Source organism: Monodelphis domestica, chromosome 4 (genome assembly GCF_027887165.1).
Source record: "Monodelphis domestica isolate mMonDom1 chromosome 4, mMonDom1.pri, whole genome shotgun sequence".
Lineage (NCBI taxonomy): Eukaryota > Metazoa > Chordata > Mammalia > Didelphimorphia > Didelphidae > Monodelphis > Monodelphis domestica.
Window position 1 is genome coordinate 90,787,196 of NC_077230.1, and position 27,509 is coordinate 90,814,704.

Below are 27,509 nucleotides of genomic sequence, written 5' to 3' on the forward strand. Positions count from 1 at the left end.
CCTCATTGGCCTCTGCTTGCTTTTGCTTCCATCTGCACTCAGCTCCCAAGCTTCTTAGCTAGACTCTTAACAGTTAAGGAAATAAAACATGTATTTTCTTGGAGAAAATCAATTATGGGTCTGTGAACCCCGAAACATTGTCTTCTGCCACAAGATAGGATGCTGTACACTAAATAGAGTGAAAATCTGACTCCTGCAGGTTACCCTTGAGAAAGGCAACAGCCTGGATTTTGTCATGTAGTGCAATAAGCGGTCCTTCCCTACTCTCCAGAACAAACACTCATTTTAATGAGTTGGTTCTTCAGGGAGGGGATGGGAGGCTGTGATTTATCACTTCTTTTCTATTCCCACAGATCACCTGCTATGTTTCTGGCACATTATAAATATCCACTATTTATTTATTGAAAAGCATTCAGTAGATTATAAACTCCTTGAGGGCAGCTTCTGGTTTTGTAGCTGAAAACTGATATATATACCTTTGGAGCTTAATAGATGCTTGTTGGTTTATTTATTCAATAGAAACATTAAAGCAGCTTCTATGTGCTTAAGTAAAGGCAATCAGGTTATCAAGGCAGCCCAGTGGATAGAGCACCAGACCTGAAATAGGGAAGAACTGGGTTCAAATATGACCTCAGACACTTCCTAGCTAGCTCTGTGACCCTGAACAAGTCACCTTTGCTCCTCTTTTGTCTTAGACTTGTTACTGAGACAGAAGGTAAGAGTTCAAAAATAATAAAACGTAAAGGCACTACAGCATTGTGAAGAGACAGACCCAGTCTTGGAGTCAGGAAAACCTGGGTTCAAGCTGGCCTCAGATACAGACTAGCTGTGCTGACCACTGGCAAATTGCTTCACCCTTCAGTGCCCCCAGGACATTTCTTAAGGTTCAGAGCTAGAGAAAAGCTAGAGAAAAAGACCTAAAGATAGATGGGTTCAAGGTTTTGGATAGGGAAATCTAAAAGGGTGCTTGGAGCCACTGGGCAATTGGCTGGCATGTCCTTTCCAGGAATGGTGGGTTTCTTTTATTAGTATTCTTGGAGGCAAAGTTGGACAAGGTAGTTAGAGAAGGGTTGGGGGGGGGGAGTGGAGAAAAGAGGGTCAGTGCATGACCAGGAAGTGACCTGGTGGGTCTGAATCCTGGGCAAGAGAATAGGAATGCTCCTCAATCCAGAGTCCAGGGCCCAGACAAGGGAGTTATTAATAAGCATATTTTGTTGCTACGACACTTTAAAAGCTTGTTCTTTTAAGAATGTTAAGTCTTTTTTGAAAACTTAAAACCATCTATTAATTTGCTTGAACAAAACCATTCCCCACCCACAGCCATAATAAAATACCCTAAAGATTGATTTAGGAATACAGAATATTCAAGATGGAAATTGCTTTCCCAACTTACTACATTGCCTTGGTGAATAGATAATGGAAAGCTAGGTGGTACAATGGATAGAGCACCAGGCCTGGATATAGGAGATCCTGGGTTTAAATCTGGCCTCAGACACTTCCTAGCTATGTGACCCTAAACAAGTCACTTGATTCCATTTGCCTAGCCCTTGCCCTTTTGTCTTTATTTATATAATTTATATTATAGTTGTTATTAAGACAGAATGTTAAGAGTTTAGAAAATAAAAGTTTTAGAAAAAATAAGTAATAGAGGTAAGGTCTACAGGCTTTATGGGATTTATTGAAATAATCCATAAACACAGTAAATACAAAGGAACTCAAGGTTGGTTGGTTTTTAAGCCTTCACAAATTGATCCAACCATTCTGGAATGGCAATTTGGAATTACGCCCCAAAGGCTACAAAACAATGCATACCTTTGGTCCAGTAACAGGTCTGTATCCCAGAGATTTTTTAAAGAGTCACAGGACCTACTTGTTCAAAAATGTTAAAATCTGCTTTTTCTGGTGGCAAAGAATTGGAAATTGAAGGGATGTCCATCAGCTGGGGAATAGCTGAGCAAATTGTGGTGTATGAAGGTGATGGAACACTACTGTGTTGTTAAGTAATGATGAACACGATGATTTCCTAGAGAACTGGAAAGAGCTACACGAACTGATGTGAAGTAAGTGGAGTGAAATAAGCAGAACCAGGAGAACAACTGGATCATACAACTTCGGAAAGCTTACATGGAAATTTCTTCCTACATGTAGTTGGTAAAATAAAATATGTTTACAAATTTTTTTAAAAGCCCTCACAAACCTGCACCTCAGGTCCACTGGCAACAAATCCAAGATACTGAGAAAAGAAATAAGGATGACTAAAAATGAAAGAAAAGATGCAAGAAGACAACTTACTAAGTTTCTAAGTTTACTAAGTTTCATGGAGGTGGTCATGAGTATGATAGAAAGTCATCAAGCATGAGGTAAAAAAGAAAACATAAGAACTCTGTTGTTGAAAAACTGGGAGATATGATCTTTTGAAAGTTCCGGTTGAGAACAAATTTTGTTGTATCTAGGAGCCTCAGAAGAACTCCCATTGCCTGGTTTCAAGTACCAGAACTGGTCACCAAAATAGCCATGATTACCTGTTTTAGTCCAGACTCCAGAACTTCTTCTTGTCCACAAAGGAACTCTTCAGTCCCCTACCCTAGTCATGTAAGAATTTTCTTAGGATCATAGATTCCCAACTGTAAGGAACCTTAGAGGTTGTCTGGTCCAACTCCTTTTAACTTACAGATTAGGGAATCTGACAGGGAACCCCCAAAGAGGTTAGGTTACTTGCCTCAGCTCACATAGCTATGAAGCATCAGAGCAAATATTTGAACCCATGGGGGTCCTCTAACTCTATAGTCAGCATTCCTTCCACTGTAATGTGTTGCTCTTTTTGTTGCTGTTGCCCATCCTTCATTTTCAAAGGGGACCAGTGACAAAATGGGTGATGTCTTGACTTGCAAGTAAATTGGATTCAAGTGAGATAGAGTTGCACAAAGTCATCAGCCTCATTCCCTCTTCCAGAGTCATCCAAGTTCAGTGGCAGGACAAAAGCCAGGATGATTGATGATGGCCTGGGGTGCAGAGGCTGATCTTGGTGTCTTCTCCAAGTGCTCCAGCTGCCTTTATGGCCATTAGAACAAACCCATCCCAATCCACCCATTCTGCTGGAGGAAGTCTTCACATGCTCTAGGTAGATACTCCCCTAACCCATCAATGGGGCTGAGGCCATTGGGTTACCCTAAACCTGGTTTAGCCCATCTGCTGAGATAGTTCTGCCTGGGATTGGCTGTTGTGCATGCTACAGCTTCTTGGAGCCGTGGGCTGATAGGAATACTAAAGGAAGCAACTCAATAGAATACCCCCATCTCCCAGAAAAGCCTCTAAAAACTAGTGGCTCATAAGTCTCCCAAGCACCTTCAAATGGATTTGCTGTAGTAAGTGGCATAACTGATATTTGAACCCAGAGCCAGTGCTTTTTCTCTGGCACCTCTGACTATCTCCTGAGATTATCTGAGCAAATGGGCTGTTCTCTGGAGGTATCTGATAGTTGCTGATTTAAGGACGGTTTCTGGGGATGCCGGGAGGATATATCTTCAAGATCTTGTTCAAGATCTTTGTTCAAGAACAAAATTCCAGTTCCAAAGACCAGGAGTCATGAAGAAAATGACACTTTTCATTTTCTCTGTTACATTTAAAAAAAAAACAAACCCTTACCTTCCATCTTAGATTTAATATTGGTTCTAAGGCAGAAGAACAATAAGGACTAGGCAATGGAGGTTAAGTGACTTGTCCAGGGTTATACACCTAGGAAGTATCTGAGGCTAGGTTTGAACCCAGGTTTGAACCCTGTCTGCAGACCTGACTTTCTATCCCTTGAGCCACCTAACTGTCCCCTCTCCATGGTACATTTTGTTCCAAAATTTCTCTCATATGACTACTCTTTCTACCACTGAAAATTTCAGTCCCTCCACACCTTCTCAGCCTATATGACTTTGTCCTTCCAAAAATTCTCTATAGAAGATTTTGCCAACAAGAGAGGTCATTCAGGAGATAGTTAGAGATGCCAGAGAAAAAGTACTGGCTCAAGGTTCAAATATCAACTATGCCACTTACTACCTGCACAGCTCTGGGCAAGTTCCCCAAACTCTCAAAGCCTCACAATTTCCTTGTCTATAAAATTAGCTTATTGGATTAAATATGGCCTCTAAGTCCCTTTCCTACTCCCAGTCTATGATCCTATATTTCGGCAGTATCAAAGAACTTGAGCTTTGAGAAAAATTATTTTCTATTTTCACAATGTGACAATTCCTCATCTTTTCCTAGTCATAATTGCCCTTGATAATAAATTTGAAATATTAATTATTAATAATATATTTAAAAGTCATCAGTGGTAAGTTGCAGCCTGCTTATGTCTATCATTAATCTTAAAAATAATCTTACCGGGGGCAGCTGGGTAGCTCAGTGGATTGAGAACCAGGCCTAGAGACGGGAGGTCCTAGGTTCAAATCTGACCTCAGCCACTTCCTAGCTGTGTGACCCTGGGCAAGTCACTTGACCCTCATTGCCTAGCCCTTACCACTCTTCTGCCTTGGAGCCAATACACACTATTGACTCCAAGATGGAAGGTAAGGGTTTTAAAAAAATAATAATAATCTTACCTACCATCTTAGAATCAATATTATATTGGTTCCAATATATATTGGTTCTAAGGCAGAATAGTGCTAAGGGATAGGCAATGGGGGTTAAGTGACTTGCCCAGGGTCACCCAGCTAGGAAGTGTCTGAGGCCAGATTTGAACCCAAGACCTCCCGTCTCTAGGCCTGGCTCTCAATCCACTGAGTCACCCATCAGTCTTTCCATTACCTTTTGGCATAGCTGAAAGACTCACAGCCATTCTGCATCATTGGAAGAGGAATGACTGATATCAAAGAGATTAGCTTTTGTAGCATCTTGCAGTTTGAGGTCACTCAGCAGATGAACCAGTTCCCCATAGGCAAAGAAGGCCAGTTTCCTTCTCCTACTCAATGCTGTGCTCAGCCCTTTCGGTCTTTTTGCTGTGCCTCTTTCAGAAAAAGGGAGGAAGTCTTGCTTAAAGAGTTGGCCTTGGAGGCAAGAAGACTAGGGTTCAAGGTCTGAGTCTGATACATACTAGCTCTTCCCAACCCAACTCGCTGCAATTCCACTGGAACAAATCCTTGCACTGGCTAGAGAAGGATCCCAAGCTTTGGACCCTCTTATTGTAGTGTCTTACCCATTAAAGTGGTTACTGGGAAGGTGGTGAGGGATCAGAAAACTTCATTCAAAGCGAACTGGCCTCGAAAGAAAGTCCCTAAAAACAGGGGGTCTTCTTTGGAAATGAAATCTCCAATGCTGGGATATCCAGATGGGATTGAAGTCCCCACACAGGAACGTTCCTCACCCTTAAAGCCCAGATAGCTAAAAATCTCTCCTGGTTAAAGCAGCATCAGTATAGAACCCGAACAAAGAACTGGCTGTGGCAGCATGAGATAGCAATACTTATCATTGCCATCTCAAGGGCATATGGTTCTAATGAAACATTGTGCATTGTGAAGGGGGAAATGGCCTGCCTACACACACTGGAGCCCTTGTCAGGCTCCCATGGGGGGTAGGGGCTTGGCAGGCTCTTATCACCTGGGAGCATTCAATTTAGCCAAATGAATGAGAAATGGAAATGCATGGCCCTTTATTCTGGACCAATCAGGAGACTGAAAATTTCTAGCTATCAGTGGCTTCTGAAATCAGTAGATGGGATTAAAATAGACACGGGATCAAAGGCAGGTGAAAGAAAACCATTTACTTATACAAAGAAATGACAGCAGAAATGATGACAATAATAATAGCTGGCATTTGGGCATTTATGTAGTTTGAAACTTTGCAAAGTGCTTTCCATCCGTTATCTCATTCAAAGGGAAAACTAAAGAATAAAATAGAGAAACTCTTTGCCTACTGACTCTACCACTCTGGGTAATTGTTAACTTAAAAAAAAAATGGATAGCTTTTGTTTTTACATCACTTTTATATCCAAAAACTTCCCTCCTCTCTCCCAACATCTGTGAACAAATCTCTTGTGATAATGACTGGTAGAAGAGAAATAGGAAGTTGTTCACCAACAGTAGCCCACACAACAGCGCAGTATCTGTTCCATAATCACTGGGCCTCCCTACCCACACATCCATCGAGAACAGAAGGCCGAGGTACATTTTTCTCAAATGGCTAACCTTTAAACTATCCAATTCTACAACATCCTCGAAGGAAAAAGATATAATTTCAACAGATTTTAGAGGTACATATGAATATCCAGCACCATCCCAGACAGCGATCGATGTAGCCCCTGGCACTAAGTCATAATTGCTCATCTGGAACTGATAGTAAAACATCTTTTTTCTCTGGTGGCCTTTGAAGACAAGACTTTGACGCTCACCCACCTGAGACTGATTGGGTACGTCCTGAAGGCCTTAGAATTTGTTGTTGGTCAGTCATTTCAGTCAGGTCCAAATCTTTTTAATTTTTTCCAAATTAAGTACCAGTTTCAAGACAGAAGAACAGGACAGGAAGGGCTTAACAATTAGAGTTAAGTGACTTGCCCAGGACCATATAGTTAGGAAATGTCAGGGACCAAATTTGACCCCAGGACAATCTCTATCCATCGAGGGGTTGCCCCATGTCCAACTCTTTGTATCCCCATTTCAGGTTTTCTTGGCAAAGATACTAGAATGATTTGCCATTTCCTTCTCTATTTCATTTTACATGTGAGGAAACTGAGGCAAATGGGGTATTGTCACTTACCCAGGATCACATAGCTAGTAAGGCCTTAGAACAGATCGAACCAAAAAGGCATTTCTGGTGCCAGGAATTAATCATTTTAATTAAGAGAACAAGCCATTGTTTGGTCCTGTCATTTAGCTCTTGCTCTAACCTTCAACAATGAACAAAGAATCCATTTAAGTCCTATGTCCTTCCTGAACTACATGCTCCCTGCCAAGGCCTGGAATTGGGCTGAGGAAAGAGAGGATCCTTAAAAACAAAACTCTAAATGTAAAGATATTTCAAATCCTAAGTAAGACAATGGCCGACAACCAGTCAAAAACATTAAGATCTCTTTCTAAAGAAAACGATTAATCCATCCTTTAAAACCCAATTCAGTTGGCATCCCCCTCAAAAACCTACCCTTAACATTCCCTAGTTGTAATTACCTAATTATATTCTCCTGATCTGCCCTCAGATGTTACCTAGTACAGTTTGTTTATTCCTCTCTTATGCACTCACCATGTGTCACAATTATTTGTGTATAGAACATATTCTCCAACCCGATTGTGAGCTCCATGAGTTTGGGGGCTGCCTCAAAGTCTGCATCTCCCCCAGGGCCTAGCACAGTCATCTGCATATAGCAGGTACTTAAATTGTTTCTTAGTTTTCCAAAACCTATACCTTTATTTGCCTACAAGTCCTCACCTTTCTGTCCCTTAGTTCCTTCTAGTTTGTTTAGGCTGACAAAACCAAAAAAGTCCTGTGAAATTAGGCCTGGGGCCACCCATAGCATCCCTAGCTGAAGCTGTGGGGGTCACCTAATCAGGGGTGGTGATCTACGATGTTTCCCCCAAAGACAGGAATCCATCATCTTGGCCAAAAGGACTGGTGCCTACCTCACACCTAGCAGACTGGCCAATGACAGCAAAGGAGAGTAATGAATGCTGGAGGGGATGTGGCAAAGTAGGGACATTAATTCATTGCTGGTGGAGTTGTGAACTGATCCAACCATTCTGGAGGGCAATTTGGAACTATGCCCAAAGGGCGATAAAAGACTGTCTGCCCTTTGATCCAGCCATAGCACTGCTGGGTTTGTACTCCAAAGAGATAATAAGGAAAAAGACGTGTACAAGAATATTCATAGCTGTGCTCTTTGTGGTGGCCAAAAACTGGAAAGTGAGGGGATGCCCTTCAATTGGAGAATGGCTGAACAAATTGTGGTATATGTTGGTGATGGAATACTATTGTGCTAAAAGAAATAATAAAGTGGAGGAATTCCATGGAGACTGGAACAACCTCCAGGAAGTAATGCAGAGTGAGAGGAGCAGAACCAGGAAAACATTGTACACAGAGACTTCAATGGACTTCTCTACTAGCAGCAATGCAATGATCCAGAACAATTTGGGGGAACTTATGAGAAAGAACATTATCCACATCCAGAGGAAGAACTGTGGGAGTAGAAACACAGAAGAAAAACAATTGTTTAATCACATGGGTTGAGGGGATATGATTGGGGATGTTGACTCTAAATGATTTTTCTATTATCAATATTAATAATATGCAAATAGATCTTGACCAATGTCAAACCCAGTGGAATTGCTTGTTGGCTACAGGAGGGGGGGTGCAGAAGGGGAGGGAAAGAACATGAATCTTGTAACCATGGAAAAATATTCTAAATTAATTAATTAAATAAAAATTTAAAAAACCCAAACCAAAAACCAAAAGGACTGGTACCAAATAAAACTGAGATAACAAGATTTCCATGGGACCAAGGAGGAACAGAAGATAATGTTTCTGCAGATTTCTTCTACCATCACTGCCACCATGATCCCACCACCCCACCCCACTCAAACTTCATATTGTTTTTTGCTGGTTTTAGGATATCATATCACCTTGGCACAGGAGCAAAGAAAGGCTACTAATCCAGCCCTCCCCAGCAAACTCCTTGAGAACAAAAACTCTATAAATTAAATGTAGGCAGTTTTTAAAATTAAGTATATTTATTTAATTAATTAATTTTGAATATTTTTCCATGGTTACATGATTCATGTTCTTTCTGTCCCCTCCTCCCAACCCCGTCCCATTAAATGTAAGCAGTTTTGATGAAAATTTAGTAAATAAGTAACAATTGCAATAAATATTCAGCCTCCCTGTCCATATCTGGCCTCCCTCGCTTATCTGTAATAATATGGTTATTTTTTAGATCAGTGTTTTCTAACTCATGGGCCACAGACCCAGAGGGCCTTGCGAGTAAAGGAGAAGAAACGAGTTATAGTAAGGATTGAACAAATTCACAATTAGGCAGACGTTTTGTCGACTAAATGTTGTACATAATCATACAACTCTATTTCAAATATACATAGATGCTATTATGATTTATAAGATACAGATTCATTTAAGAGATTTACTAAATTCATATTAACTTTAAGTATTTTTCAGTTAATCAAAACTAATAGTACAACTGCTATCTTGGATGAGTCTGTGAAATACATATATATGTTTTAAACTTTTATCTTCCATCTTAGGATCAATACTGTGTATTGACGTATAACCCTAATTGAATCACTTGCCAGCTCCAGGAGAGGGGAGGGACGGGAGAGAAGGAAACAATTTGCATCATATAACTTTGGGAAACTTATGTGGAAATTTGTTATTAAATGTAATTGATAAAAATACAATATCTTTACCAAAAAAAATATTCAGCATTGGTTTCTAAGACAGAAGCATGGAATGGGTTGGCAATGGGGGTTAAGTGACCTGCCCAGAGTCACACAGCTAGAACGTATCTGAGGCCATATTTGAACTCAGGACCTCCCATCTCTAGGCCTGGCTCTCTATACACTGAGTCACTTAGATGCTGCTTGTGATGTATTTTCAAATTAAAAAGAGGTTCCCATAGTCACAAAAAGGCAGCTAGGTTGCACAGTATATAGAGCACTGGGCTTGAAAGACTCATCTTCCTGAGTTCAAATCTGACCTTAGACTCATACTATCTGGGTGACTCTGGGCAAACTTAACTCTGTTTTTCTTAAATTCTGCATCTGTAAAATGAGCAAGAGAAGGAAATGGCAAACCACTCCAGTATCTTGCCAAGAAAATCTCAAATGTGATCATAAAGATTTAGATATGACTGAAGGGTCTGAACAAATACTTTAGATACTACTTCGTACCCATCTTCCTGGGGCAGTCAATAAGTCACAAGCAGGAAATACTATTTATACATCACACTCTCAAAATACACCATCATTCAATTCCCACCTAGGATTTTCCTCCTCTCCCCATAAACTCCTATTCACTCCTCATCTTATAGAGTAATTGGAGACAAACTGTGTACTAAAGGAATAAGGAAACCTGAAGTCTATTTACTGCTCTTCCAGTTAAAGATTGCCATCAAGGCTGCAGTTACAACATGGGCATTATCTTTAGAGAAATCCCAAAAGTCACCCCAGAAAGCTCAAGTATTTCTTCTGAAAAGACAATAAACAAGCTGTTCACCCACATGAACAGAGCAGCACTTTCCTGGCCAAAAAAGTATCTCATGACCCCACCCAGGGAGAGAGGCACAAATCCGTCGCCCTACAGATGTACGCTGCCATAGACCTACTCAAGGTTCTTACTAAAGGCACACCCTCTGATGTAAGCAGTGGAAGGGAGCCATGGGCTGGAGTCCTTGGGAATCTGTATGAAAACACTGCATCCAAAGCAAAACCCCACAGAAGTGCGGTCATGCGCCCCCCACACATATACAAACACACGCAGCTTCATATCACTCACATAGGATGAAAGAAACTTACCTTGCATACAGCTGCCTGGAGGATGGCATCAAAGCCCCCTTCGGGAGCATCTTTGTTTCTGGACACCATCTGTTTTTTAACTTCTTCATTGAAGCTATCGACTTTATCCGTTAAAGACAGCAGATGGCGGAAGCCAAAGGATGGGACGCAGTATGGAAACAACTTGTAACTGGAGAGAAAGAATAGTCTCAGAGCCACATTTTCACCTGCATTCCCATGCCGTAGGCACCCTCACTGAGAGGCTAGGGTACAGAAATACCAAAATATCCAGTAATTCTTATTTCATATGGGCAGCACCTTGCTAGGTTTTTCAGAACTTAGAAACATATAGCTCAAGGACTTGAGCTAAGGTAGGATGGACACTCATGACCCTTTATGTAACCATATGAGTGGAACATATGAAAGTATAAAAGAAGGAAGGAAGGAAGCAGCCACTTAGTAAGCTCCTACTCTTCGCCAAGCACTATGTAAGCACTTTGCAAACATCTCATAGATCTTCACAACAATTCTGAGAGGTAGGTGCTAGTATTATCCCCATTTTTCAGATGAGGAAACTGAGTCAGAGGTTAAATGAATTGGCCAGGGTCACACAACTAGTAGGTATCTGAGGCCAGATCCTGGTCTTCCTGACTCCAGCCCCATTGCTCTATCCACTATGCCCACCACCTGATTACTTCTGTAAAATACACTGAATGGGGAAAGTTTTCTTTAGGAGTTCAGGGTTGAGCTAGTCTTTGAAGGTTGTGCAAGTCTTGGACAGAAAAAGGGAAAGGATATTAAAGGAAGCCATGAAGAGGGAGTAGAAACATTCCAAAGAACACTTTAAAAGGAAAGGCACCATATAACAGCACCAGAAATTTACCTTTACATAACGGTTTGCAAAAATGCTTTATCTACATTATCTCATTTGTACTCTACCACAACCCTGTGAAGTACAACAAGTACTTGTTGGCTCCATTTTATAGATAAGAAAACCAAGGCTTAGAAAGGGTGCTTCCCCATTCTCCAATTGATAAATGGGTAAGGGACATGAATAGGCAATTTTCAGATAAAGAAATCAAAACTATTAATAAGCACATGAAAAAGTGCTCTAAATCTCTTATAATCAGAGAGATGCAAATCAAAACAACTCTGAGGTATCACCTTACACCTAGCAGATTGGCCAACATGACAGCAAAGGAAAGTAATGAATGCTGGAGGGGATGTGGCAAAGTAGGGACACTAATTCACTGCTGGTGGGGTTATGAACTGATCCAACCATTCTGGAGGGCAATTTGGAACTATGCCCAAAGGGTGATAAAAGACTATCTGCCCTATGATCCAGCCATAGCACTGCTGGGTTTGTACCCCAAAGAGATAATAAGGAAAAAGACCTGCACAAGAATATTCATAGCTGCGCTGTTTGTGGTGGCCAAAAATTGGAAAATGAGGGGATGCCCTCCGATTGGGGAATGGCTGAACAAATTGTGGTATATGTTGGTGATGGAATACTATTGTTCTCAAAGGAATAATAAAGTGGAGGAATTCCATGGAGACTGGAACACCCTCCAGGAAGTGATGCAGAGTGAGAGGAGCAGAACCAGGAGAACATTGTACACAGAGACTGATACACTGTGGCACAATCGAACATAATGGACTTCTCCATTAGTGGCAATGAACAACCCAGAGGGATCCACAAGAAAGAACACTATCCACATTCAGAGGCAAAACTGTGGGAGTAGAAAGACTGAAGAAAAACAACTGCTTGATTATATGGGTTGAGGGGACACCAACAACATGGAAATAGGTTTTGATCAAGGACACATGTCATACCCAGTGAAATTGCACATCAGCTATGGGAAAGGTGGGTGAGGGGAGGGAGGGAAATATTAGGATTCTTGTAACCAAGGAATAATGTTCTAAATTGACTAATTAAAAAAAATTTTTTTAAACCAACAAAGAAAGGGTACTTTCCTTAGAGTCAAAAACAAAGGGTCAGAGGCAGGATTTGAACCCAGAATCTACCTTGATTCCATATTTGGCTCTATTTCTATCATCTCACCCTTACTCCAGAGAAATGTAAACCTTACTCTCCCTTTTTTAAACCCTTATCTTCCGTCTTAGATTTGATTCTAAGGCAAAAGAGAGGTAAAGACCAGGCAAATGGGATTAAGTAATTTGCCCAAGATGGCACAGTTAAGAAGTGTCTGAGGCCATATTTGAACTGAAGACCCACCTGTCTCCAGGCTTAGCACTCTATCTACTGTGCTATCTAGCTGCTCCTAAACCATTCTTGAATAATCCTCCATGATGGGATGGAGAGCACGTAGCCTCACACATAACCTCACTAAGAGCTACAACACAGTAGAATGTAATTTCACTAGTGACTAGGTCATTTTCTTTCTTTTCTTTTTCTCTTTCCATCCTTATCACATAACACAGTAGCCACACACAAAGCAGGTGCTTAATAATTGACTTGAACCAAGCATGAGCTGGCACATAGTCCATGCTTAATAAATGCTTACTGAAAGGCAAATCTGTCTCCCAGGTGAACTGATTTAAATTCTTCTTCATCAGATTCAATTCACCAAATGCCTCTCAAATGCCTACTGTGCTAGGAGCTCAAGTTACAAAGATAACTACGACATCTGGTTTCTGTTCCCACTTTAGTTGTTAATGCAATGATTTTAAAATTAAAGATGAGAAACCATCAAGAACAAAGTGAAGGGAGTTTGAAAGCCAGGGAAACCTGTTAGGCCCGGGATGCTAAGAGGCACCTTTACCCCTTATCTTCATCTTAATGAACTTAATGGCTTGATGGAAATGGTGGGTTGAAGAGATCAAAGAAAGGGGGAAGGACCGATTTGTACAAAAATATTTCTAGCAGCTCTTTTTTTGGTAGCAAAAAAAGTGAAAATTAGAGGATGTCCATCAATTGGGAGTGGTTGAACAAGTTGGGTATATGATGGTGATGGAATACTATTGTGCTCGAAGAAATGACAAACAGGATGATTTTGGAAAAATCTGGAAAGGCTTACACAAATGGATGCAAAGTGAAATGAGCATGGGCAGAACCAGAATAATGGAATCAGAATTGTACACAGTGACAGTTATTCTTAGCAATGCAATGATCCAAGACAATCCCAGAGACTCATCTGCCTTTTGAGAAAGAACTGATGGAATCTGAACGAAGACTCAAACATATTATATTGCTCTCTCTACTTCTTTTTTTTTTATTTGAAATGTTTTCCAGAAAAGACTATTATGGAAAAATGTTTTACATGATTGCACATGTAAATTCTATATCAGATGGTCTATTGTCTCAGGGAGTGAGGAGGAAGTAATAGAGAAAGGATAGGGATGGGAAGGAGGCAAAGAATTTTGGAACTCAAAACTTAAAAAAAAGAATGTTAAAATTGTTTTATGTGTAATTAAGTTAAAAAAAATAAAGTTAAAAAATCTAATAAGTGAAAAAAATGGAAGAGAATCCAATCTAGCCATTAGTGCAGGCCTGGGCAGATGCAACCTGCAAGAGGCAATTACCGGGTTTCCAAGAGGTTCTCAGAAGTTGGCATGAGTTCAGGAGCAATGGTGAGACACAACTTGGTATGATGGAAATAGTGCCAAGTACGGAATCAGAGTAGATCCGAGGTTCAAAAAGTCAAACACTTTTCTTCTTATCACTGTCACAATTATACCAGTCAAACTCTGTTGGAACAAATGCTATCAGAGGCAGAATTCTGCTTAAAGTAAGGACAGCAAAATTATATGATTACTGGAGCACAAGGGGGGAAACAGTATAGCTTTCAAAAAAAAGGCTACGAAGAGTGAAAGTTTTATTTTTTTTAACTCATTTACAAAAAGTAAATGCTCTGTATACACTGTAACAAATGAAGATTAAAGGATTTGTAGATGGAATATTTTGCTGATTGCATATATCTGAAGATAAATACTTTGCTATTCTGCTACATTGTGTCTGAATGCAATATGAAAGTGGATAGTGGATAGAGAGCTGACCTTGGTACCAGGAAGACTCAAGTTCAAGTCCATTTCTGACACAATCTAGCTGTGTGTACCCAGAAAAAAAGTAACTTAACCGCAAAGGTTTAGATAAATCTCTAGGGCTTAAAGTTGCAGAGACGCTGACAATCTGTGTTAGTAGAGGGACTTGTCTTTACCGGGGAGATTCCTAAGCAAATAATATCACAGGGCCAGGCCCAATTCCCTGTGAGATATTTTAATGTTTCAAGGATCCAGCAATGGCTCAGTCTAGAAACGCTCTCCATTCATGCAAATTGCAGACCATTAATAGAACTTCTTAATGAATTACTGTAGTTTATAAACATTCATCACAGGCCAGATGCGGATGGGTTCTGAGGATTTGGGAGTTGTGGTGGGGAGAAAGAACAGAGTGATTTTTCCTGGGAGTGCAGCAAAGGAGCAATCATCTGCTTTGGTTGTTAGACTTCTAAAAAATACCCTTTTACAATGACTTTGTGTCTGGTGGTCAGTCATTTGGCTGTGTCTGACTCTTTATGACCCTGTGGATCATAGTGTCCATGAGGTTTTCCTGGCAAAGATACTGGAGCGGTTTGCCGTTTCCTTCTCCAATAGAGTAAGACAAATAGAGGTTAAATGACTTGTCCAGGGTTATACAGCTAGTGTCTAAGGCGAGCTTTGACCTCGGGTCTTTCGGACTCCAAGCCCAGGGCTCTATCTACCGAGCCACATTCTGGGTTTAGTTAAATGTAAGTTGCTTAAGTAATTTAAGAGTTAAGCAAGCTTTAACATTTGAAAAGTCTTGTATTAATTCTGATGACAAGATCTCTGAGCTGAGAAAAAGCATGGCCTTAAAACTACCTTACTTTCTGCCTCAGTAGTCTTTCTAGGACTGAAGGGCAGCAGCTAGGCAAACAGTCAAGTCATTTGGCCAGGGTCACACAGCTGGGAAGTGTCTAAGACCAGATGGACCCCAGGTCCTCCTTCCTCCAGACCTGGCACTCTATCCACTGTGCCAGCTAGCTGTTCCAAGCATAGACTTTTGTCCTTGTGTCTAACACAAGACATAATTCCATAATTTCAAAAAAAAGTTGTGACTCCGTCCTTAACTTGCCTGGGGACCAAGTAGCTCAGAGGAGGATTAGAACAAGAGCAAGTAGAGATTTTCTCTACCTAGACCAACCTTCCCCTTTCTTTTCATTCTTTCCTTATACTGATCCTTATACTTGTCCAAAATGTGAATACCTCTACAGGTAGAAATCCATCTCAATTAGAATACGAATCTTTCACTATCTTGAATTTCTTTTTCTTAAATACAGCATAGAAATTCAAGGATCAGAGGACTTGGAGGTAGAAGGGACCTTTGAGATTATCTAGGCCAACCTCCTCATTTTGAATGAGGAAACTAAGGCCCAGAGAGATAGTGCTGGAAGTCACAAAGCTAATGAGTGGCAGAGACATGGATCAAACCCAGGTCTTTGGACTCAAAGTCTAGGATGTTTTCTATTCTACCACACTGCTTATTCCCACATGATAGGAGTTGGAGGAGAAATAGCTGATGTCCAGGATCTAAGGTGAATGGACAAATGGAAACAAGAGGTGTCAATCTAATGGGACCAATTCAAAAGAGGTCTAGAATTCTTTCTATTTATTCTTCTATATTCTTGAATTTTATATGTGTGGCTTATACAATCCAGGTCAATCCAGGACCTCGACTGGGATTAATTAGGATTTTTTGACATTTTTTTTATTTTTACTTATTTAATATGATATATAAGTATAATAAACATATATCATTTATATTTTATATATAATAATAAAATAAAATTTATTAATTTAGTTAGGATGTCCCGAAGCACTCAACTACAGATAATGACATCTCTTATTTTCCCCTCATGTAGTAAGCATCAGGTACATTCTCAATATACAGTTAGTGGTCAAAAATTAAAAAAAAAAACTAGAGGAAAACATGTTTTATCATAGTTCATTCAGAATCTAAGCATTAAGGCCTTCAAAGACCATGTCACCCAGAAATTTAGATTCTTTGGCTTTCAGTTATCTTCCCATTTACTCTATTCAATATAAAAATATATATTATAACCTTTACTATGCAGTTAGGTAGATCATTGGATAGAGCATGGGACCTGGAATCAGAAAGATCAGACTTTAAATCTGGCCTTCACACTTACTAGCTATGTGACCCTGGGCAAGTCACTGAATCCTGTTTAACTCTGGTTCTTCATCTGTAAATGAGCTAGAGAAGGAAATGGTAAACCATTACAGTGTCATCACTAAGAAAACTAAGAATCAGACACAACTAAAATGATTGAACAACAACAAATGCTTGCTAGCACAAAAAATGTTTGAAGCGATTAATTAATCATAAAGGGCTCAGTTATTTCCCAAATATTTATGTACCTTCTTAAGGCTATGTGTGCCCAATATTGAGACCTGTTGATCTCACCCATTCTATACTTTACCAAGAATCTTTTATAAAACATCTCCAGGGATGTCCTCTGCCTCTGCCTGAAGAGCACTTATTGATTATCCCCAAAGTAGCCCATTCTACTCATGGAGAGGCAAAATGTTTACTTATATCGAGTCTAAATCTGCCTTTTTGCATACAATTTTTCACTTGTTTATTTGGGTATGTGTTTGGGGATTAGAGTTTTATTAGATTATTCACTCACAAAAATGAACAATACAGAAGTATGCTTTGCATGATAATACATGTATAATCCAAAAAAAAAAAATCTATCTTTCTGTAGCTTCTACCATTTACTCTTAGTTCTATCCTATAGTGCTAAGCATCAATCAAAGGCCCTCTCCACATAATACTCCTTCTAGGCACTTCAAAGATAGTCATTGTGATTCCTCTCTCTCTTATCATGTCTCCTCTCCACCAGGTTAAATGGCTGTTGTTGAGGAAAATCACTGATTTCATTTGTTTAAGGAAACGCTCTCAACCAATGTGTAGCCAGATCTGCTCTGCCAAATATAGTCTTTGAGTCTTACTGACCCTAGACCAGAGATGGTGAACCTTTTAGAGACCACATATCATGCTCTGCCCCCCAGAAACAGAGTAGCCCCCTTACCTCAGACAGGAAAGGGAGGAAGTGCTCCCATTAGGCTGCTGGGCAGAGGGGCAGTTGAAATGAAAAAAATGTCCTCAGGCCAGTGGAGAAGGGGAAGGGAACAGCTGGGCCCATGTCCCTCTGCCTTTCTAGTAACAAACTCTGGTGGGTGATGGCACACATGCCATACGTTTGCCACCATGGCTTTAGGCCCTGTGATTTAAGTAACTTGACAAGGATTATACACTCGATATATGCCAAAAGTGATACAGAACCCAAGCTTTCTTGACTCCAAGATTAGCTCTCTCTTAGTTACACTGCCTCTCTAGGTGTGCGAATAATAATAATCTCTATCAATATTTAAGTCCCATTCTGATGCTTCACTGTATTTTGAAGTGACTTTGACTATCACATAATCCAAGATGCCAGGCACTGCACAGTTTTTTCTTCAACTAGGGGAAAATTACTGGGAACATTTATTTCTTCATGCAACCTTTCACTTGCAGAAAGTTAAGTAATCAACATAATCACATCAAATATGGCCACATCTGACTAATCTCTTCAGCACTACTTAAACCTCATCAACCACTTGAAAACCCTCAAACCTCAAAAATGGAGGGTGATAATGATCAAACATTTAATCTCTAGCTAATGATTAGATCATGCTAAACAATACTTTTGATCTGCAAGAAGGAAGCCACAGAAAACATGGAGGATAACTCCCCTCCAATTAGCTAGCTGCTTACTATTAAAAGTGCTTCTGAGGACAGCCAGATGGTTCAGTGGCTAGAATACCAGGCGTGGAACTAAGAGGACCTGGTTTGAATCTAACCACAGTTACTTCCTGGCCATGTGACCCTGGGCAAGTCACTTAACTCTGTCTGCCTAGTCCTTCTGTCTTGGAGTTGCTAAAATAAATAAAAAGTGCCTCTGTTTTGATAAAGCAAAGTCAATATCTTAAAAGCTCTTCCAAAAGTCATCTCCCGGGTGTATTTTAAAATCATATTAAACTCCTTGAACGATGAAACAGAAGGGGTAACTTTATCCCATCACCCTCTGATTTCTGACATCAGCTATATGTTCTCCTGAGGTATTTGCCACTATCATAGGCAATGTCCAGCAGAATCAAAATTCCCATTATAGACAGAGACTCCTGTTTACAGATGATAGCGTGCTGATTATAGCCAGACCCAGGACACTGTCATCTCTCGAACAAATTACACACTGACAAAATAAATGCCGCCCTGACTGAGGGAGTTTCCATGCTAGGATTTCCCCAAATCAGTGAAAATGTAGGTCTAGATTTTAAAAAATATAAAAATAAAGATACTCAAAATACTTTACAGGCATCCAACAAGCAATTATTAAGGGCACTCTGTTCTAAGGGCAGAGAGTGGCACAGTGGATAGAATGTCTTGTCTGGTGTCAGGAAGACCCAAGTTCAAATCTAGCCTCATTTAGTAGCTATGTGACCTGAGCAATTCATTTGACTCTGCCTCAGTTTCTCATCTATAAAATGAGAAGGAAATGGCACATGACTCCAATATCTTTGCCAAGAAAACCCCAAACGAGGTCACAAAGAGTTGAGCACAACTGAAATGACTCAACAATAATAACAACCACTTCTGCATGAGGCACCATATCTCTGGAGAGGCAAAGACAAAAAAAAAAAAAGAAAGAGCTTCTGTTTTTTCAAGAGAGGCAACATAGTATATGATATGATGATATATTTTATCTGATAACATAAGATATAGGAAACAGACACAAAATAAATACAAGATAAATTTGGGTAGGGAGAGGACATCAGCAATCTGTGGGAAGGAGAAGGGGAAATCAGGATAGGTTTCATGAAGAAGGTAGCACTTGTGCAGAATCTTGGAGGAAACAAGGGATTCTCTGAGGTTTTCCACATAGGAAAAGCCAAATGGATAAAGAACGCTTTTCTCCATCCTCTGATAAGCAGCTGGATTTACAACTTAGAGGGCTAGTCCATTGGTACATATAATTTGGACAAACATCATAGATGGACAATGAACCAGGCCCCAAATTGAAGAGGAGGGAGGAGAGTGGCCTGGACTGACTCTGGGAAATTGCATGGTGCTTTTTAATGACCTGCTTCCTCTCTCAGAAGCAGAAGCCCATCTATTTCACAATATTCTTTCAGGGATGTCTCATGGCTACAAGTCATGAAATACCACAGACTCCACAACTTCAATCACGGATGACCCAAAGGGCAGTGGAGAGGTGAATGGCGGGAGGCAATTGAATGAAGAATTGCTAAAGGATATAATCAGAAGGGTAATGGATCAGAAAAGAAGGCCAGCCAAGCATGTAGTGAGAGCAAAGGATAACCACTGGACAGCATGTGTGCTCTCTTGGGAATCCCACGATGACATGGAAGTTTCCCCATTGGATGGATCCCTATGCTGAACTTATGTAGAACACGGGATAAGGCTAAGAAGGCATGGATAGATAACAACCTGTATTTGTGGATGGAGGGTGCCCAAGGAGGAGAGCTGAGTAACTAGTTGATACAACCTAGCTTGAGGAAGCCTCAAATATACTTTCTCAGGAAGTAACAAATTTCACCGGGATATTTTATTGTGCCCAATCCATTGAAATAATCCAGCTCCTCTACCAAAATAAAGAATGGCATAATGCAGTGGTATCAAACTCACTTAGAAACTGAGGCCACTAAATTGTAAATAAGGATCCCTGAAGGCTACATATTGACTTAGAAAACCACCTATTAACAGTATCTATGTCCTATTATATTTGTATTTATTTTGTTAATTGACCATACTTTGGAGTATCTGGGCAGCTAAATAGTCAAATGGATAAAGTGCTAGGCCTGAAATCAGAAAGACTCATCTACTGAGTTCAAATTTGGCCTCTGATTCTTATTAGCTGTGTGACTCTGGATAAGTCACTTAACCCTCTTTGCCTCAGTTTGCTCATCTGTATAAATAAGCTTGAGAAGGAAATGGCAAACCATTCTAGTATCTTTGCCAAGAAAACTCCAAATGGGTTCACAAAGAATCAGACATGACTGAAATGACTGAACAGTCATTCAGGAATGTCTGATGGCAGCCAGTTTGACACCTTCAGTTTATTGGACTGAATACCAGATTTGGAATCAGAGAGTTCTAGGTTCAGGGGCAGCTAAGTGGCTCAGTGGAATGAGAGCCAAGCCTAAAGACAGAAGGTCCTAGGTTCAAATCTGACCTCAGACACTTTCCAGCTATGTGACCCTGGGCAAGTCACTTGACCCCCATTGCCTAGCCCTTACTGCTCTTCTCTCTTGGAATCAATACACAGTATTGATTCTAAAGCAGAAGGTAAAGGTTTAAAAAAAGAAAAACCTTCACAGAAGGTGGAAGATCCTGCTGCCTCATTCCTTACTGTCTGATCCCACCTCCCTTCCCCCAGGCTTTGTCAGCCCAATCTAAGAAAAGTAGGTTACTTACCCAATGCATGGATTGGTTTGGTATCTCGGTGCAGTGTAGGAAAAGGGGGAGATGTTTTTGTCTACGAAAGAGCCAAAACCCAAACGGAAATTGCTGGTGAGCTTCCTCATCTCCTCAGCCAGCTTGGTGCCCAGATTGAGAATGGTGTCTAAATCATCCTTCATGGACAGGGAGAGGTCCATCAAATAGTAGAGGTCCACAGGGTAATCCTCCACCTGTCGCACTTGGACTCGGAAGGGAGTCTTGTCACCTGTGCCAAAAGAAAGATGGGGAGCCTCAAATGGAGAAGACATCCAAGAGGAGAAAAAGAGTTCCCATCATATCTCATTCACCTCAAATTTTCCTCAGACAGTATGGGTCAAATCAAAATCTTTGTGAAAGGTACTGCCAGAAGACAGAGGACAGAAGAAGGTTCTGAGAAGGCAGTATCAAATGCCAGAAAAACTGAGGAGTCAGAGAGCCAGGAGTACATTCAGAAAACATGAATCCTAATCTGGCCCCTGGTTATTGTTCACTTGTTTTATGGTCATGTCTGACTCTTCAGGACCCATTTCAAGTTTTCTTGGCAAAGACATTGGAGTAGTTTATCATTCCTTCTCCAGCTCATTTGACAGATGAGGAAACTGAGGCCAGCAAGTTTAAATGACTTACTCAGGTTACACAAGTGTCTGAGGCCAGATTTGAACTCAGGAAGACAAGTCTACCTGATTCCAGGCTCAGCAATTTATCCACTGATTTCCTTCTTAATTGTGACCTCTAAGCCTCAGCTTTCTTGTCTCTAAAATGAAGGGCTTGGACTTGATGATATCTGGGTTCCCTTCAATCTCTAACTATTCATAACTTTCTCCTAACAGCCAGTCAAGTAACAGATGTTAGTTGATTAATTGTGACCCAGCATCCCACTGGTCCACAGACCTCGAACTCCTATAGACCTCCATGTTTTCTCCATTGCATATAGGTAACAGAGAAACCAGCGCAGAGTGAGGAGGGAAGACATCCCAAAACATCCCACGAAGAGCCAGGAATGGTGAAACAGGACATGTCTCCCAATTATTCCCAACAAATGCTATTCTATTCTACACTTGTATAAAATCCAGCTCTAAGTAGGCCTCAACAATCTGGGCAATTAAGACACATTTAATTTGATTAATAACAAGTGGGACAGCTAAGTAGTTCAGTGGATAGAGAGCCAGACCTCAAGAGGAGGTCCTATATTCAACTGTGGCCTCAGATACTTCTTAGCTGTGTGACCTTGGGCAAGTCACTTAAACCCAATTACTTAGACCATACCACTCTTCTACCTTAAAACCAATTCTCAGTATCAATTCTAAACTGTAAAGATTAAAATTTAGGGGAGACTGAGGCATCTGAGGCAAGTAGAAATTAGTTTCTCTCTGCAAAGAGTATTATATTTTTTAGAGGTTTATTAAAAGTTAAGGATTAAAGAAAATACAGGATAAGAAAAACGTGCCTAGGCCAGAGAGGCCTAGACAAGATAATCTCACATCATGGAAGAGCCGCGTCTGCTCCAAAACAGAAGTCCAAAAGAGACACAAAAGCCTTTGCAATCAGCTTAAATCCCTTCTTGATCTCGGCCCACCTCAGAATTCTGTGAGATTACAAAGCATTTTGGGGAAGTGAAGCAAGGGCTTGTGGGGATTGAAGTCCAGAGTTCGAGTCTATTTTTACATTTCTAAATGTGTGAATGGAAGTTGGGCAGTTAATCTCAGGGCATTTGTATCCCTAAAACGCCTCCTAAAAAGGAGCATCTCTCATTTATACTCTTCAGCTCACTACTTAACTTCGACCAGAATATATAGATTTCTTGATTATGTTCTTAACCCAAGGTGAGTTTTACTTTGTTTAAAAATATGTTTAAATACCAAGGTTGAAAGAATTGCTATGTTTGTAAAAATTGTGACAAATATCCATCAATTCATAGGTTTAAAAAATGCCATACAGCAACGTATGTGAAATATGATAGTGTGTTTGTTTGCTATTGTAATTAATTGGGCTATTGAGAATTTTGGGGATATTGATACCTATATATTTGTATTACTGTATTTTTAAAAATGAAAAAATGTTACCTGTCTCAATTCATTTGCCTTCTACTCACAGTGATCATGGCCAGATACAAAGAGGAAATGGATCTAATTTTTAGTGAGAAACTCTTGTATTTTATATTTTCTTAGCTGACACAGAGTGTCAATGACTATAAGCTATATTTTTGAATTTTTAAAGCTCTTTTATTATTATATTTTTCTTGCATGTGCAATATACTATTTGTTTTTTTATTATTTTTTCTCTCCTTTTTATATTTGAAGCACATGTCACCAGCATTAAGATTTTCTTTAACCTTTTGATTTTTCAGTTACTACAAGTTTAAGATACATTTGCTAATGCATGCCCTAAAAAGCTTGTGACTATAAAAACGATGCCACTAATTATTTTAAAAATTATGGGACTTTGCTTAATGATTCTGTCTGATTCCAGGACAAGATATACACACAAGAGCCATTGCACAGGGCCAAAGAAAAGCCAATCCAGGATGGATGGATGCACTTCTAGGCCAATACAAAGGTCTTGAACCTAGTGTGAAGACTCGAGGTTACTGTGTTTAACATTGTTAGACATAGGCTTTCCTTGTATCCACACTCACTCTGAAGATACAAACGAGTATCCCCAAGACCTTGGCTCATAATCTGGTCCCCTTTTCTGCCTTCCATAATGTGGTACCTTTCTGTAGTCCTGGCTACTGACTGGGTAAATGCATCATTGCTTAGATCATTTTGATTGGGCCCTGATTCAAGGACCTGTTAGAGATTTATTTTTCTTTTCACTTGGAATTTTTACACATAAGACTTTGATAGTCTATATTTTCATCCAGTATTTTCTTTTTTATTTGGATTTTTCTGATATCTTTTTAATATCTCTTGCCAATTGATTCATATACCTCATACCTCAGCCATGCATCCCTAAGTGATCCTGTTTTTTTAATCACCTTCTTAACGGGGGAATGTAAAAAATATCATTATTTAAATTGCAAAGTTTAAATTCTTTTTGAGAAGAATTTTAGGTAAAGAAGATGCTACCTCTCTGAATCCAGAACTGAACTGTTGGAGAAGATACCATGAAGAAGCCTCTAGACCAGCCAGCTGCACAAAAATTGAACTTTGGGTGTGGTTGATTGAACATTTATTTGTATCTATACTTTCATGCCAAAGGGGACTGCCCCCTAACTGGCTTTTTGGCAATGCATCCAGCAATTATTGTTTTTTTTTCTCTTATCCTCAAATTACTGTAATGTTTAAGTTGATTATGTTTTCATGATCCTTTTTGGGGAAACTTGTCTCCCCAATAACGATCAAACGGGGGGATGTAAAAATAGACTTGAACTCTGGACTTCAATACCCACAAGCCCTTGCTCCACTTCCCCAAAATGCTTTGTAATCTCATGGAATTCTGAGGTGGGCTGAGATCAAGAAGGGATTTAAGCTGATTGCAAAGGCTTTTGTGTCTCTTTTGGACTTCCGTTTTGGAGCAGACGCGGCTCTTCCATGATGTGAGATTATCTTGTTTAGGCCTCTCTGGCCTAGGCACGTTTTTCTTATCCTGTATTTTCTTTAATCCTTAACTTTTAATAAACCTCTAAAAAATATAATACTCCTTGCAGAGAGAAACTAATTTCTACCTGCCTCAGATGCCTCAGTCTCCCCTAAATTTTAATCTTTACAAAGCCAGAAGGTAATGGTTTTAAAAAAAAAAGTTAGTAAGTACTAAAAGCTTCCAGGCATATCCCTAGGAACCTGGGATACAAAGATAAAAAATTGCAGTTCTTATTCCAAAGAAGTTTACAATCAGAAGTCAACTCATGACTTCAGGGCTTTCAACAAATCTTCTGGATAACCCTGAGTCTAAAACTGCTCTTTGGACTCTAACAGAGAAAACATATCTGTCTTTGGCACTTGCTGGCCAAAGGACAAACAGAAAGGAAATTAGCTGAAGAAAAGAAAAAGAAAGAAAGAAAGCAGAGAGAAAGACTGACTGCACTTTATTCTATGACCTTTGCCTCAAAGCTCCAAAGCAGGACAACCTACAGCCAAATAATTAACATGAAACCTTTTTATAGCTCTAGAAAGCCATCATTTGGGATTGAAAACTATGCAGCTCCTCTTCCTCCTAAAAAGAAAAGGCTCCTCTACTGTATAATTGAAAATCTGTTACCCTAAAAAAAGAAGTACATTTCCCAGGAGCTCACTGACTTCCTGTCATTACATACTTCCTGTAGACAGGGGACATTAGGCAAGGATGTGAAGGGTCCTGCCTCTTTTTGGCATCTTGGCTTGATGGTGGTGAGTGGGATTTTCAATAGGCTGATCAGCCATGGGCACATGGTCTTTTTTTTTGTATCTCTCTTATTTCTTTATTTCTAATGATCATTAATAAATCCCTTTGTGGTTGTCATCAATGTAAAATTTAAAATTAATCTCAAATAATGAAAATATTATATTTTAGGAGATTTATTAATGATCATTAGAAATCATGGAATAAAGAGGATACAAAATAAAGACCATGTGCCCATGGCTGATTAGCCATTTCAAAATCCCCACTCACAAAACTGGTTACAATGATATAACAACCTTTGGAAAACTTAGTGAGCTAAAATATCTCAAATTGATTTTAGGGGGTCTTTAGACATGATTTTTAGATTTTTTTCGACAACTCTGACTGATCATTTTGCCACCCTCTGAGTTATTTGTAACAAGAGGTAAAGGGTCTATTTTAATAGCTGAAGGGAAGCACTATTATAATCCCCACCTCCACATTTGTAAAAATGTGAATGGATGGGACATAACTGTCTCATACCAAAGGAGCTAGGAAGTTGATCCCAGGGCATGGTACCCCTGAATGGCTCCCAAGAGGGAGCATCTCTCATTTGTAACTCTTTTGCTTATTCTACCCTTCCACCAGATTGATATAGATTCTTGGTGATGTTTTTAGACCCAACATCAACATTACAGGGGTTTGGGTTTTTTCTAGACTCCTCTGCCACATTTTTGTAATGATAGCAATCATTTTTAAAAAAATATCTCAGCCAAGGTTGAAACATTGCTACACCTGAAAAACTTGTGACAAATATCCATTAGTTTTAAATGTCACACAGCAGACTCATGTGAATCTTATATGAGAGTGGGTTTGTTTGCTATTATAATTAAATGGGCTATTATAACTTTGTGAATTTTGATATCTTTTGAATGTGCATTACCTGTTGTACTACTGTTCTTTATATATTAAAAAAAAAACTGTTAGTGGATCATGGCCAAGTTTAAAAAGGACATTGATCTCAGTTTTTGGGTGAAAATCTCTTGTATTCTACCTTTTCTTTTTTTTTTTTAAACCCTTACCTTCCATCTTGGAGTCAATACTGTGTATTGGCTCCAAGGCAGAAGAGTGGTAAGGGCTAGGCAATGGGGGTCAAGTGACTTGCCCAGGGTCACACAGCTGGGAAGTGTCTGAGGCCAGATTTGAACCTAGGACCTCCCATCTCTAGGGCTAGCTCTCAATCCACTGAGCTACCCAGCTGCCCCCGTATTCTACCTTTTCTTAGCTGACACAGTATGTTAATGATTGTGAGCTATATATTTTTTTACTTTTAAAACTTTTTTATTATTGTTTTTCCTTGCATGTGCAATATAGTATCTGAGTTTTATTTTTTCTCTCATTTTTGTATTTGAAGCACATGTCAACAGCATTGAGAAGATTTTTCTTTAATTTTTTTTGATTTTGCAGTAATATAAGTTTAAAATACATTTTTCCTAATGTCAATGCATAACCCAAAAGCTTTAGGCTATAAAAATGATGCCACTGATTATTCAAAAAAAATTATGGGACTTTGCTTAATGATTCTGTCTGATTCCAGCAGAAGTAATACAAAAAGAGCCATTGCACAGTGCCAAAGAAGCACAAAGCTACTTGCATAGTGTCAATCAAGCACAAGGTCAAAGAGACCAAACCAATCCTACGTGGATTGATGACATTCTGTACAAAGAGCCCAAGGACTTGATCATGTGTGAGCCTCGAGGTTGAGGCTATTTAACATGTGTTAAATTCAGGACTTCCTTATAACACACACTCTATATCAAGTATATAATATCAATTGTTCTGACTCCAGTATCCCTGAGAAAAATACATAAACCAGTCCAAGTAATGTTATTTCCCATTTGCTGCAAAAATCTAGTCCCTTTTCTGTCTTTCATAATGTGGCAACTTTCTGTAGTCCTAGATACTGATTGGGTAAGTGCATAATTACATAAATCACTTTAATTGGGCCCTGATTCAAGGACCTGTTGTTATAGGTTTATTTTCCTTTAATTAGAATTTTTTTCACATAAGACTTTGATAGTCTATATTTCATCCAGAAGTTATCTTTTCTCTTTTATTTGGATTTTTTTTATGCTTTTTATTTCTCTTGCCAATTTATTCATATACCTCATAAC

At 39.6% G+C, this 27,509-nt stretch overlaps 1 protein-coding gene across 1 annotated transcript in view; it reads right to left on the bottom strand.

Annotated features, from left to right (window-relative positions):
* Positions 1 to 27,509, bottom strand: part of ITGB5 (integrin subunit beta 5) — a 197,869-nt gene that overhangs the window by 113,679 nt on the left and 56,681 nt on the right. Inside the window, exons 4-5 of the mRNA XM_007493818.3 lie at positions 21,013 to 21,262; positions 10,494 to 10,662 (exon numbers count right to left, since the gene is read on the bottom strand). Coding sequence (XP_007493880.2) covers positions 10,494 to 10,662; positions 21,013 to 21,262 — 419 coding nt within the window. The remainder of the gene's footprint in view (positions 1 to 10,493; positions 10,663 to 21,012; positions 21,263 to 27,509) is intronic.